The sequence below is a fragment of the Corvus moneduloides genome, chromosome 16 (assembly GCF_009650955.1).
Source record: "Corvus moneduloides isolate bCorMon1 chromosome 16, bCorMon1.pri, whole genome shotgun sequence".
Taxonomy (NCBI): Eukaryota; Metazoa; Chordata; class Aves; order Passeriformes; family Corvidae; genus Corvus; species Corvus moneduloides.
The window spans coordinates 114,040-128,153 of record NC_045491.1 but is presented as its reverse complement, the minus strand read 5'-3'; the positions used below and the strand labels follow the sequence as shown (position 1 = coordinate 128,153).

Sequence of the window (14,114 nt, the reverse complement as noted above, 5' to 3'; positions counted from 1 at the left end):
CCTATCTGCACAACAGGTACAGCCTTTCTGTGTGAATCTCTGGAGGTTTACTTTCTGCCCTAGACACAGAAAATCCTATATATGATTAATCATCTACCAAGCAGATTTCTGGAGTCTTAGTTGCATTTCTTAGATTTAATGGGCTCAACAGTTTTAGCAAGCATACTGAGGTATGTACACATGCATCTGAACTAGCTGACACACGCATGTACACAGTCACATATGTTCATTCCTTTCTCTTTGGAGTGCTTCCATTGTCTCTCTGGTGACAGCACAAATTAGTTTTGACAAGGCAAAGAAAGATTTCATTTAGAAGAAACAAAGTAGGTTGAGACATCCTTCCAAAAAAGCATGCTAAGCCAGAGAACTGTTGTGAGGAGTCCTCATCTGTGAGAAAAACAGGAACAGAAGGAGGAGTTAACATCCGATTTGTGTGACAGCCATAGAAGGTGACAGCAGTGATTTGTTTTCACTGTTGTAACCAAAGGGCTTTTCTGATACTTGAAAAAATATCCCATTTCTGGTCCTCGGTGCTTTTTAACTTGCAAAAGCTATATTCAAGGGTGCATCTTTTATTCTGCCGCAATCTAATGGCAAGAGGAGAACATGATGTTGCTGTCATTAACAGTTGCTGTAATTTCCCCAGGATGAGAAAATCAGAAAAACAATGCCACATACCTGGAGGATTTTGGTGATCCCAAACTTTTAGACCCCATAGTGTAGTTTGATGTAGTGTTCCAAATTTCAAATCTTCAGAATCTGAGAGATGCTTTCTGAAATTGTCAGATTAATTGTATCTTAAACTAATCAGATCTTGACAGCCCTTACTTATGAACACGTCTGCACAGAAATTGAACCGTTTTCATAAAATCTTGTTCTGTTCATAAGGTATTCTGTACCAGTTGTATTAGCAAAATGAGAGTGGGAACAATTATATTCAGATATGAGTAAGGAGAAGCAGGCTATGGAAGGGAGAGTGTAAAACCTCATTAATAGAGAAGCAAAAGAAAACTGAGAGATTGAATGTAGACAGAAATTACTTGAGAGAAATGAAAAGCCAAAGATGCTGCTGCTTGTGTCCATTAGGGCAAGATAGCAAGACTATAAGAACTGAGTCTGCAGATGATGACAGGCTGATGGTTAAAAGGCTGAAATGATATTCCAGCATCAGGAGTTCTCCAGGTGAAACTCTTAAAAACTTTCAGCTGCTTCTGCTTTTATGGAGTTACTTAAAAATATTAATTGTTGTAGCTAAAACCAAATGCCTCTGCTTTACAATTAGGTCTTTGGAACAATCAAAGCCTCATTTTTATTCAGCCACTGAAATACTACAAATTTTCAAAAAAAGCAGGCTATAACACCCCCCCCCCTTTTTTTTCCCCCCTGTCCTTTTGCTTTGTGGTTTTTTAAGGTTTTTTTTTGTTCTTTTCTTTGGTGTCATGTCTGAGACTGGTATTAGGTTCAAGCTATGGTTTTTCACAGCTTGTTCCAGAATCTCTGAACTATTCTAAGGCTGACTTTTGCCTCTAAGAGTGATATATATCCTTCAAATGGAAGATAGAGAACTACAGTCTAATAAGGAGACATAATATTGGCTCTGATCAAACCTATGAAGCCTTTCATATCCTGGGACTACCGAGTGCATGCTATGTGTATCACCTGCAACCAGAACAAAGTACACAGCATTCTTCCCTTTTTCTTCTGTTGAATTTTGCCAAAAGAAACTATTTTGGAAAATATTTAAGTAGTGCTTGTAAGCCACTAAGGAGCTGAAAATGTTCTGTGACAAAGACTTTGGTTTAGTTGTGGGTTTGTTTTTTGGTGGTGTGTTTGGAGGTTGTTTGTTTTGTTTGTTTTGCTTTGCTTGTCTCACCTGGTACTTCTAGTCACCTATATTGCCCAGGGCATGGCAGCTTTATTTAGCCTCCACCTGGGTCTGAGGGACACGGCTCGTCTTCAGCTGACTTTGTGTCGCTCCCTGCATGGCCTCTGGGCCCGGGCTTCAGGTAGGTTATATTTGGACAGCCCCTGGAGTGGATGTGGCGGTGCCTCCTCCTCCCCGGGGCAGCTCCCCTGCCCAGCGGATGCCCCTCGGCGCTGGCCGCCCCTGGTGCCGGATCCCCCCACGTCCCCCCACCACAGGCAGTGTTTGCTTTCCCCGATTCTCTCCAGCTGATTCACAGCTTCCCGAAGGCATCGTGCCTAGACTTGGATATACTATTCAACTGCATCCTCATTTGTTACATGAAGAATGAAATAAGTACTAGCTGCCGTTCTCAAATTCTGTATGTCATTATGTGCTAAAATAGTATTTATTTGCAGTAACATCTCACTATTAATTCATTACTTAAATTCTGGTACTCTGTAGCTCTCACTCTCACATCCTATTTCAGTAAATTGCTAGTAACCTATTATTTCAGAGCTTATATTAATACATTTGCTTTCTTTTTTGAAGTGCAGTACTTTTCACTTTATGTAATTTCGTATTATTTAGAGTGTATTTAAAATATGTCAAAATATTTTTTCTCCTCATTTTTGTCTCCCTAAGTGACTAAAATCTTTCCCAGAATAATATCACAAATCTTGTAGACATACTTTCTATTTCATTACCAAAACTGATGAAAATATTGAATCAGGCCAAGTTTGAGCCTGGAATGCCCCTTGAAATGCCATTTCACTTTAACAGGGAACTGCTAATGATTAGACGCATTATCAAAAAATTTAATTATTCATTAACAAGACAAGGTGCTAGCATTTAGGTCAACAAGCTTCCTTAGTATTCCTTTAAAATTGAACTGTGTCAAAAATCTTAGCAAAGTCAAATTATATACTATCTACCCTGTTAGCAGCAAGTAAGCTTTCTTGGCAAAGATGGAAGCTGAATCAAGTTATATTCTCTGTTTAATCATTCACTTAGTTTAGCATTATTTTTGGCCTTACTTTTCCTACACTTGAAGATGAGACCATCATTCAGAAGTCCTCTAGGCTTCTTGAACGGCTTCTCAGAAATAACTTTCAACATTGCAGAGACTGATTCAGTTCTTTATGCTTTGCTTAGTTGGTTTGGTTTTTTTTGTTTGTTTTTTTGGGGTTATTTGTTTGGTTTTGGTGGTTTTGTTTTGTTTCATTTTCCCCAAAAAAAAAACTTTGGGGCAAATATCATCTGTCCCTGCAGAATTTAACACACTTTCTAAGGACTTTAACTCAATTTTTTTGTGTGCTATTATTATCTTGTTAAAATGAATAATAATATCTTCATTGTTAAACTAGATTGTTTTAGTGGAAGAAAAAGAGTGTGCTCTATTCCTCAATCCATTACACATTATCTATTCTTCACTCCCTTTCCTGAGCAATAACAGGCCTTTACTCTCCCTTTTTCCTAAGACTGATGACAAACTTTAGATTTTGTAGTTGTCCCCTTTTCTAATTAATTTTAGTTTCTCAGTTTGTTTTCAACTGGAGATAAAAATTTCTACTGTCCAAGTTTTCCAGCAGGTTTGATACACTAAACTCTGCCAGATGAAGCCACTGGACTCTACAGCATTGTCAGCTCTAAGAATTACATACAATATACTGGTACTTCATGGCTTTAATGCTATTGTGTGCTTTATTACCTCTGTTCTAAAGGCACCATCTGCTTTTCTAGAAAGGAAAATGTTACAGTTTGCTGATATTAAGCAGCAGAACCTAGCAAATTGCCTATAGTGATGCTGTTGCCTGATTTGTGTTTGCTTTGGCTCATGCATACTGGAACACACACATATAGTCTGTACAGCTGATCTACAGCCCAGAGAAGCTGAATCAGAGTATAACATGTGCCCAAGTAAGTCCTACTGGAACAGGATGCGAGTCTGCACAGAACTGTCTTGACACATACAGCTTAATTGAGTAGTCATGTAATAGTATTACAAGTCTGCCCTGTTTGGTTCCTTCCTTTTCTTTGTGTTCACAAGTCTTGGTTGTATAACGTTTGGAATAGCTGTAAACTTGCTGTGTGCAATCCACAAATTTTTATAGTTTTGTGATAGTTTTTGAGCCGTAAAAAAACTAGCTGATTTTTGAGCCTTACAAAAGTATCCAAGGACATAAACATAAATCCAGCTGGTCAAGCAGCTGTGTGGACCATTATGATAATGGCTAGTTAGACCCAAAACTGTAAAATGAGGAGAGAAAAGTTTTACCAGATCACATGGAAAAGAATCTGCCTTTTCGCCAGGATAATCTCTTTCAATTCACATATGCGAAAACCATCACAGCATCATTCAGTAGCCACAAACACAGTTATGGCACTACTGACCTAAGTTACACAAAAGCTTTTTCCTACTTGGCAGAGTTTCTCTAAGAGGCCTAAAAGATGGATACAGTCTGAAGAGTGCAGGTAGGCTTCCAACAAAAAACCGCACACGCAGACGTCCACTGACCCATGCATCCAACCTACTACAAGATTATGATCAACTGTTCTACTAATTTGCAGAACAGATTAGTTCTGCCTTCAGGCAGAAGGATGAAAAAATTATCATACAGGAAATGTGACTCAGGCTGGCTATTTTAAAAACCTTTCTGAAAAAAGTGATCAACTCTGGGACACTGCAGTTGCCCTGGCCCTCCACGCCACCCCCACTTGAAGCTAAATATTGGTATCTTGTACATTCTGATGCAGTTCAGCAAACTAGATAGTCTTTTCCTGCCTCATCCTCTTGAGTAATCCCTCGCAATTCTAGGAACTCTTTGACAAACTCAATTTGTTCACTACAGTGTCGTGCGCGGCTGGCCTGCCTCCCGGCGTCTGTGGCCGGCGGGCTCGCACACGGACTGACAGGACGCCGTTACCGGGCACCGCGGGCTCGTACGGAAAACAGGGAAAACGGCCTGTCACAACCGGCGAGGGAGCGCGGGTGTTATGCAGACGAGGCAAGTTCTCAGGAACGAACAAGCGCACTGGCATTGCATTTATGACGCACTCGAATTCCGAGCTGCGTGGAGGGCGCGGCTCTCCCGGCAATCCCAGCCGCCGCGCTGGCGCCACCCGCCGCCGCTCCTACGGCACGCGGCCGTCGTGGCACAAATCCGGCTCTGAGTGTCCGGGGGCGGTGCTGCCCGGCGGGCCCGCCCTTTTCCGCCCTTACTTGCGCAGCTTCCCTGGGGCGCCATTCCCTCAACTGCGCATCCTCCTCTCGGCTTGGACGCTGAGGCTGACGGGGGACGCTCTGTTCTGGCTCGCTTGTGAGTAACAGTTACCGCCACCAGTGAGCGAGCGCAGTGCGCGGAAGACCCGCCTGCGGCGGGGGGGGATTGTTGTGGTGACGTCGGGGGCGGGGGACGCGGGCGCCCCATTGGCTCAGGCTGGGCCGAGCGCCTGGCGCGGAACGGGTGGGGAGCGGCCCCGGTCCGGGCGGGCCATGGCCAGCACCGGCAGCCCCCTGGTGAGTCCGGGCGCGGGGGGCGGCCCGCGGGCCAGGCGGGCCATGGCCAGCACCGGCAGCCCCCTGGTGAGTCTGCCCGGGGCCGCGGCCCGCGGGGTGCTGGGGGAATAAGTAGGCCCAGGCGCCGGGGCCAGCCCGTGAGAGGTGGCCGGCCGTGCCCAGTGCTCTGCCGGCGGCGGGGTCGCGGTGGGCTTTCGCGAACGGCCCCGCCTCCTACGCCCGCTCGAACAGGGCGGGTGAACGGGCGCTGCCGTCGGTGGGGCCAGTCTCGTCGCTGCTGCTCGCGGTCCTTCTTCCGCCCCCCTTTCCTGGCTCGCCGCAGGCCTCGCGGGAGGGCCCCGTTCTCCCCCCAGCGTAGCCCGTCCGCGGGAGGAGGTGAGGCCGATGGTGAAGGGGCCTCACCGCGGCCTCTCGCCGATCTCCGTTTTCGGTTCCGGGTACGGGGCGTTGGCATGGCTATGCCAGGCCGTCTGCCGCTGGCCGAACAGGCGTTGTTGCCCTGTGGGAGCTACCTGTCACTCTGTAATCGATTTCTTTTGTAGTAGGAAGAAACGCGTGAGGAAGATCGTGAGGGTCACAGTAGGACGCCGTTTCAAACGCAGTTGTTTACGTTAGTTTGACAGCGTAAATCTCGTTTCGTGTGTACTGACGTATCTCGAAGATGGACTCGTAGTTGGTATACAGACGTGGTAATGGTAAATCTTCTTCTGTGTTGTAAGTTATACAGTTTAGTTAGTGTAGACATTCTCTCGTGAAAAGAAAAATAATCACCAGCTTTCACTCGTGTTGGCAGAACTGCCTGGCAGTGATATGTTCCTTATCCTCGTGTGCATGCTGCTGTGCTTTTGAGTCTTGTGCTCTGTCAGTTGCAGGCTGCCAAGCTTCACTCTGCGGCACTTAAAACCTTTTCATCAACTGGAATTGACTAAGGAGGGTTTTCTGTGGAGACTGGCACAGCCATGTTGATTCTTGACATCTTGTTTCAGTGTGCTCTCTTCTCCATGCTCAGTGATTTTTTTCATCAGGGTGTTACACAGAATCATATTTATTGACCGAAGATGAGAAGTACTATGTGGAATAGCCCTACAGAGCACATGGAATGCTACATCAAGGTCTATGAAATAAATCAACTTTTGATTATTAAAGGGATTAGTTTTGCTAGTTGATACAGCTCTATAAAGCTGCTTCTTAGCATCAGAGATGACTTCTGTTTACTTGGACTCTTAAACAGAGAGTAGGCTTCCCTTTGTGTTTCTGCTCTTGTTTATTGTCCATCTTTCTCAGAGTTTTTTTTCCAAAATACTTGCATTTCCCTTCCTTTTCTGTATACAGTTTAGGTCCCTGCCCATAAGAAAAGCATGCAGAGAGGGGAAAAATTAGGAATGCAACTGACAACCAATTTTGTGAAAATCAAGGTATTTTGTCAGGGTAATTTTTTTTTAATTCCTTCTCTTCCATTCTATTTAATATTTTCCTGGTCAGGTGAGTGTACTGACAGGCAGTACCAGATAGAGGTGGCCTGATTCAACTAACCTTTTTGTAATTCAGATGATACCAAATATGGGAAATCCAGTATTTCTGAGACTGAGCAAATTACTGCTAATGTTTATGTGATGGAGTTAATGACATAATGAGTTCTGTGATTATTGAATTGTAAATGCATAAGATGGGATTGGGGAGGGGAGGTGTGAATAGAGCCCGGCTTTGAAAGCAATGTTCTCGCAATTTTCTGCCAAACCAGTTAATTTCTTTATTTTTGTACTCAGGGACAATTCCTAAAATCTTCCGTTATTTTCTGAAGATGTGGCATAAGGAGGGAGTTGTACTTCTAAGAAGGAAACTATTTTAGTGCAGCTTTAGTTGCAGATGCTGGTGTGGTCTTAGCTATTTGCTGTTAATGCTAATGTGAGTGTATTGGGTCTCAAACCAAGAAGTGCCCTTCCTCTCAAAATGAGATGTCTGGAAGTATGGTAATTAACATCTTCATTTGCAGCAACATCTTTACTGGACTGTTTAGCTGCGCTAGCAATTACTAGATTCTACCAGTGTTTCTGACCTGATAAAACCTATAGTGTAGTCATGGATCCAGCTGAACAAAATTGCTAGGTTGTTTTTTTTCCCCCAGTGGAACTAATATGAACTACACTTTTCGAAGAACTGGGCTCTTAGACCTTACATAGAGACAGTTTTGCATCTATGTTAAGGATTAGATTAGGCTATGTTAAGAGTTCTGTTTGTAATTATTTGTAGGTGTAAAGCTTCCAGGTATGTATGTAGGGGAAACTCTTCAAGCTTATCTATTTAATATTCTCCTCTCTTGGGTTTTCATCATAAAATCACGACTAGTCTTTATCACTCATGCGTAGGCTTTTAACTGGGATAAGTTTTCAGTAAATCCCTTACCAAAGCAGGCTGCAGGAATATACAATAGCAGAAGACACGGATGTTGAAAAGGTGCTCAAAGGTGGAAAAACCGGGAGTTTTAAGAGGAGCAGTTTTATACGCATTCATATTTCTAACATTAAAAGTGCTTAGAGCTAGGTGAAAGGACATGATCCACAGAACAATCTGAGTATAATAGTGATGGTCTCCTAAACAATGATTCCACTGTGTGGGTAAGTTTTTTTTTAAAACAAATTTTTCTTTGGGTTTTTGATCTATTACAGTGCCAGAAGTAAAGTCTGTTTCATTTAGCTCTTGAAACTCTACAAGTAGATTACTGTAGCTGGATGTGGTAAGATACCCTGCAGGCTTAGGCTCATTGCACTTGCCTAAAGCAGATCAGTTAGAAGGCAACATTGCTGGAAAAACTTGGAAAGGGACGACGACTACTGAAGTACTTGCAGGAATATTTGTACAGAAGGCATGAAACCAGGGGCACAATCATTTTGTTAGACTGAAAAATGTAGTAAACTGTCAAAGTAATAGAAATAAATTTGGTCTATGAAGATGTGAAATACTTTATTAATACCTATTTTTTAGCAGTAAACTTGTATTTTTTATATATATATTTGTCTAGAAAGGCTATACGGATTGCTGTAGAACTAGCACATTTATGCCATTCAGAAAATATGAAAGTGACCTTAATTTAGAAAACATCATGTTTGAAAGATAAAATCCAAGTTCCTCATATCAGAGCTTTCCAAAGAATACGTACGATGCCAAGGAATTATTGTTTCTGGTTTTTCAAATGGAAAAAACTTTCTTTGCAAGTGACCAAGTTAGATTGTGTATGTATAATAAAGAAGGAAATGGGGGAGAAGCAGATTTTCTTCCCTTCCCACTTCCCTTTCTGACATCTTACTTGCAGGTAAGCTTGTGGAAACTTACTACAGTCTAAAGCGTCTGAAAGGACTGGATACAAAATGCGCAAAGCTAGCTATTTGGTCTAGAACCTTATTTTTCACGCCATATGAATTCTACTCAAAATTGCTGTAGGAAGTAAGTTGTTTGCTGTGTGAGTAAATATTGAACCCGAGAGTTGCTTTCTGCTTTAAAAGACAAGCTGTAAATACTTCACCTAGAAATATTTTATAATTCTTTATGGTGAAAAATTGCAAGGATTAACTTGCTTAGTGCATTCTTCTGAAAAGAAAATACTGAATTCAACGTTTGGTTCTTTAGTAATCCTGCAGGAATTTACAGTTCTTGACTGTGCCATGAATCCGCTGTACATACACTCCATCTATATACTGCCACTTCGGTGTGTCTGCTTCTCTGTTCTTTACCCCAAGCTGTTCTCTTTGCCTCCTAGAGCTGCTAGCAAGGAGCCTGGCATAGGAAGTCCTTTTGTGTTTGCTAGCCTGAGCCCCCATCTCTGCTGCGCAGCCCCTGATTATCAGTGTGCCTTGTGAGGTAGCTGCTGGTGTAGCCTGGGATCCAGACTATTGCGATCACAGATGGCTTTTGTTTTCTTGTGAGCTAGCCTAGATCTGTTTGTGTTAAATGAATTCTCAATTACTTGTTTACAATATAGCTATATATGGGCCATAGGCTGATTTTAGGTTCTTGGAGATTTGTGTGGTTTCCTGTTTCTGATTTGTTTTGAAGCACTAGGCAGTGGAAGGATGCCTTAAATAGTCTGCCTCTGAAGATGCATGGAACTTAAGTGCTTTGCTTAGCAGTAGAGGAGGTTAGAGAGTAACTGCCTGAAATGCAGGTTCTTATAAATCCTTTCATTAGCTTTAGTCCCTACCTGATTTTGGAATTAGAATCCTGGAAATCAGTGGCAGAAATACCACTACGTAAGGTGGTCGACTTTATAGAAAGGCATTTGCATAAACTGAAATTTTGGATCAGCATTGCTTGGTATGTGAAAAATTAATTTCTCTAGAAACGAAATCAGTCTTGTGGATAAAATACCTTTATTCCCTAAAAGTTAAAACAGTCTAAGAATGTTGAGGTGTTCTCTGTGCTTCCAAAGCATTGAGCTTCTTGGCTATATTTTTGCTGATATAATATGAAGCTGATATCCTCATTACTCATTTATGGATGGACTGTGTTATGGATTTACTGGACAAAGGAAGAAATGTCAGTAGACAAACAGTACTTCTGTTTCCCACTACTGCAGAGGGACCAGCCATTTTAGGTAAAATAGTATGTTTGAACAGGGGAAAGCTTGAAAGCTTCAAGCTTTCCCCTTCCATTAATTTGTACAGTCTTTAATCTTGAAATGTATTATCAGGACATGATTTTTAAAGATCTTTTGTTGTCTTTTAAATTATGGTTATTTCTATCAAGATATTTTGTTAAGAGATTTTTTGGGAGTAACGGTTTTATGCAATTCTTCAATGAGTGCTTACCTTTCAGCATTAGGTTTCAAATGACACTGGGCATGAAGGTGAGCATAGTTGTTTTGCTGGGTTAGAGCCTAGACTTCTTTAATCAATTAGCATAGCTGTTTGTTTGGACAACAACAGCAAAAAACCCTCCTTTTACGAAGCCAAATGCTTTTGAAATTTACATGGTTAATTCATAAAAATGATCTTTAAACCGTTTTTTCATGTGGCAACTTCTGAGATGAAAAAACTTCACCCTAGATGCATGTATGACTTCAGATTCTCTTGCAAAACGAATTTGTGTTAAAACAGTTTTTGTAGTTGAACTATGAGATTTTAGTATGTTCATTTAAATGTAGTAGTTGATAATCATTTATGAACCTTGATCAAAGTATTGATTTTGACAAATTGTTTGGCTTCAGACTTTTACTGACTGTGAGGGTCAGTTTGTTCATGATATGTGGTGTTAAAGGGGCAGTTTGTTGGCTTATGAGCTAAATTTTAAGTTCTCTACAGTAATCTTTTGCATACCATTTGACGATGAGGTTTGAAAGGGTGCTGATGCATCTCTACGCAACATAAACGCAAACTCCTGCTACACAAGATCACAAGATCAATGTTTGATGTTAATGCTTTTTAAATATCTACAAATAACTAATACTTGGAGTTTGAAGAAAATGGCTTACTATTGTCTTCAAAGAACTCTGTAGAAAAGAGCATCCTGTTGTTTTGGGAAAATATTTTTGCAACCTAGTGTATTTTTTTAATAAATGCTTTTCTTTTCTTTTTCTTTTTTTTTTTTTTTTGGAGATGTCTGTTTGCTCTTAGAAATCATGGTGAACTTCTGTCAAGCTGAAAGTGTGAACAGAATACATATCTTTTAATACCTCCCAATTACTATGATGTTTTAGTATGGTTGTATGTGTTTTAGTGTCAAAGTTAACCTGTTAAGTGGGTGAACAGTTAAATAGCTGTGTGATGCATTCAGAAGTACTTCTGAGGCTTGGCTTACTTTAAGTTTTGTCCCGTTCATTGCATGCTTGATTTTATGTTACAGTCAAAAGGCAGTCTGATAGCAGCTAGTGACCTTTTTTAATTAATGTTTTTTCTCTTTAGGCAAGTATTTTAATTACTTAAAGGTAATAATAATGTTGGCAAATAGATGTATTGTTAAATTCTTGAAATTATCTGACAAACTTCTAAGCTATTGTAAGTGTGTATGAAGAGAAACTGGCATGCAATGGAGTTTGATTAATCAGTATATTGTTTCTCTCTATACGGATACATGTACAATTGGTTAATAGAAAGAGGATGCTGTTGATCACTTAACAGAAAGTCTGACAATCCATTTTTAGGCAGACATCCAGAGCATAAATAGACATGAGCATATAAGGTCTGAGAATTGATGTTTACTGCAGTTTATGAAAGCACACCATCTATTATTGTCTTCATTCAGGGCATTCCACTCTGGTGCAGCAACGGACAGAATTTATGAAAGGAAAATGAGTGTTAAATATTGATAGGGATCACACAGTAATCATTACACTTCCTGCAAACAGCTCCTGTATGGGATTGGTATTTATTGTTGCAAACTGTACTGTGCTTTCTGCACTGAAAGGTGAGGCCTTTAGTTGGATTTTTGTTACTGTGAGTCAGGGTTTGTGTCTTCAGTTTCTTGTACCCGAACTACACTGCTTTTGCCTGCATTCTCATTTTAGTAGCAGTTTGAGGACATGTGTTCAGGCACATCTGAGTATCTGACCTGATCAGTTGCTTTTTTCTTTTGGAACACGCTGGAACTCCAGGGTGTGTTACACTATAACCTTTGAAGTGGAGACTCTCACAGCTAGGTATTGGGGAACATAGAGAAGGTTAACATTTTAATTGTGGGATATGATGGGGGAGGAGGCCAGTGGAAAAGCTGTGTGTAATATCTGTTAATTACCCCTTCTGATGCTCTTTTTCAGATACGAGATGTGTGTCACATGCAGTTGGTGCATCTTTGTCAACCCTCTGAAACCAGTGTGCCATGAAAAGAATTTATTAACTATAACTGCTTATCTTTTAATTTTTTCATTTTAAAACCCCAGGTTTTCAATGTTTAAATTGTAAGCAATACAAAATAAATTTCAGTTTCAGAACTTTTGGCTTATATGACAATGTCAAAACAGTTGACAAAACAGCTCAGGCCAAACCTGTCTAACTTAAACTGCCTTTAGCAGAATCTTGGGTTGTGCCAGTCTTCTAGCTTATAGCCTCATTAGCATTATTTATAATCAACACAAACGTACTGGTTGAGGTTTAGAGGTCATGTTGCTTTGTGTAAAAAATACTTTCTGTTACCACAGTCTGCTTCCAAAAAAATTGGCCTTAGAAGTAGTTAGATGGAAGAGCTTTTGTGATCATGTTTGCCCTGTGTCTTAAAGCAGCTTGAGATTCAGTAATAGTCAGCAGTCAGACTCAGTGTTATCAGACAGCTGAGAGGTCAGGACCCTGTTCATAGTGATTTTCTTTGTAATAGATCTTGCTAGTAGAAATTCAGCAATAGCAAAGATATTCTCAGTCATCTTCAGGGTTCAACATCCTGTCAGTCAGTGCAGAAGTAAAGGATACTGGAAGTTGTGGAAGCCCAGTCTCGAAAAGTATTTTTTGCTGCTGTCAGTGTTGATAGAATGGTCTCAGTAAAGTAGTGTTGCAGATTTTGTGGTGGGAAAAAGCTAGTGGAGATGCAGTTGTTGTGGCTGTACTTGCTTTAGAGAAGTGTGGTATGTGTTTGATGCATATAAATACATTAACAGTTGTAGTGATAGTGCAGTTGTCAAAATGCTGAATTGCAAAGGGAAAAAGTATGAGTTCTTTTAGGCGGTGGGGAGGAAAGGGAAAACATAGTGCTATCTAGTGGGCTTTTTGCATTGATTCCAGTTGACTTAAAGTTTATTTCTACTCTTCACAGACAAGTGGGGAAAAGAACAGTATTAGAACTTATTTCACATATAAATAAAAGGAACCCTGTTTCTAGTGATTTAGTGAAAATTACTTGAAGATTTCGAAATGACTGTTGGTCTATAATGCCATGAGCTCTCAGGAGGTTTGTTATTTTTTTCCATGAAAGGCTTTCAAACTCAGAGTATGTTGCACTAAGAATGAAACAATTTCTATGTGAAAGTAAATGAAAAGGAGAACCCTTAAGGGTTTGGGAAAGAAGTAGTGTTAGAGAGTACTTTTTAAAGAGATAGAATTACTAGGTTAGTGGTAATCAGTGTGGTCATGATGATCCATGACATGCAATAGGTAAGTCTGTAGTTACTATGTGAGGATCTGTACTTTCACTGGCTTGCCAGCTGAGAAATATTGATAATTGCTAGAAGGAGAGCATCCTCAAGCTTCTGAGAATTGCAGATGCAGTTTAGAATATTCTGCTGTGATTGACTTCATCTCTCACTAAAAAATCGTCTGCATCTGGCAGAAGAAGGATCTTAAGTCTGATTTTTACAAAAGAGTGATGGTACAGAGTTAGATCAGATAAGCTGACCTGTATTCTATCTCTGGCGTATTTAAAAATATATGTGTAGAGACATTTATGGTTTCTGCGGACATGTTTTTTGGAGCCTTTCAAAATAAAACTGAGAAGGTAAATAATGCAGGGCAAAATGCTAAAGAAGAATATATGGTATGTGGAAAGGTGAGTGCAGGAATTACCTTTTTCTATAATGTTGAGGTGCAACATAACAGACCTAGTTGCATAGTTCTGTCATTTCTTAGGTAACTGATCCTTTTAAATCTACTGCATGTTCCTCTGTCCTCCTTGTTCCTAATCTTGACTTTCCTTTGAGAAAGTTGGGACTAATTGATGTTACACCCTGGCTGAAAATAACCTTCTCTTCCTACAAAGTCCTTTTACTTCTGTCTCTTC

At 40.6% G+C, this 14,114-nt stretch overlaps 1 protein-coding gene across 4 annotated transcripts in view; it reads left to right on the top strand.

The window, feature by feature from the left end:
* The window catches only part of PDPK1 (3-phosphoinositide dependent protein kinase 1), a 45,741-nt gene that overhangs the window by 8,977 nt on the left and 22,650 nt on the right, over positions 1 to 14,114 (top strand). Inside the window, exons 1-2 of one of the 4 annotated variants that reach the window (XM_032126178.1) lie at positions 5,427 to 5,489; positions 5,966 to 6,118. The exons of 1 other annotated variant lie outside the window; for it this stretch is intronic. In XM_032126178.1, coding sequence (XP_031982069.1) covers positions 6,116 to 6,118 — 3 coding nt within the window. In that variant the 5' untranslated portion in view covers positions 5,427 to 5,489; positions 5,966 to 6,115. Of the gene's footprint in view, positions 1 to 5,316; positions 5,490 to 5,965; positions 6,119 to 14,114 lie in introns of those variants that run through there. 2 more of the 4 variants (XM_032126177.1, XM_032126175.1) reach the window with 2 other exon arrangements.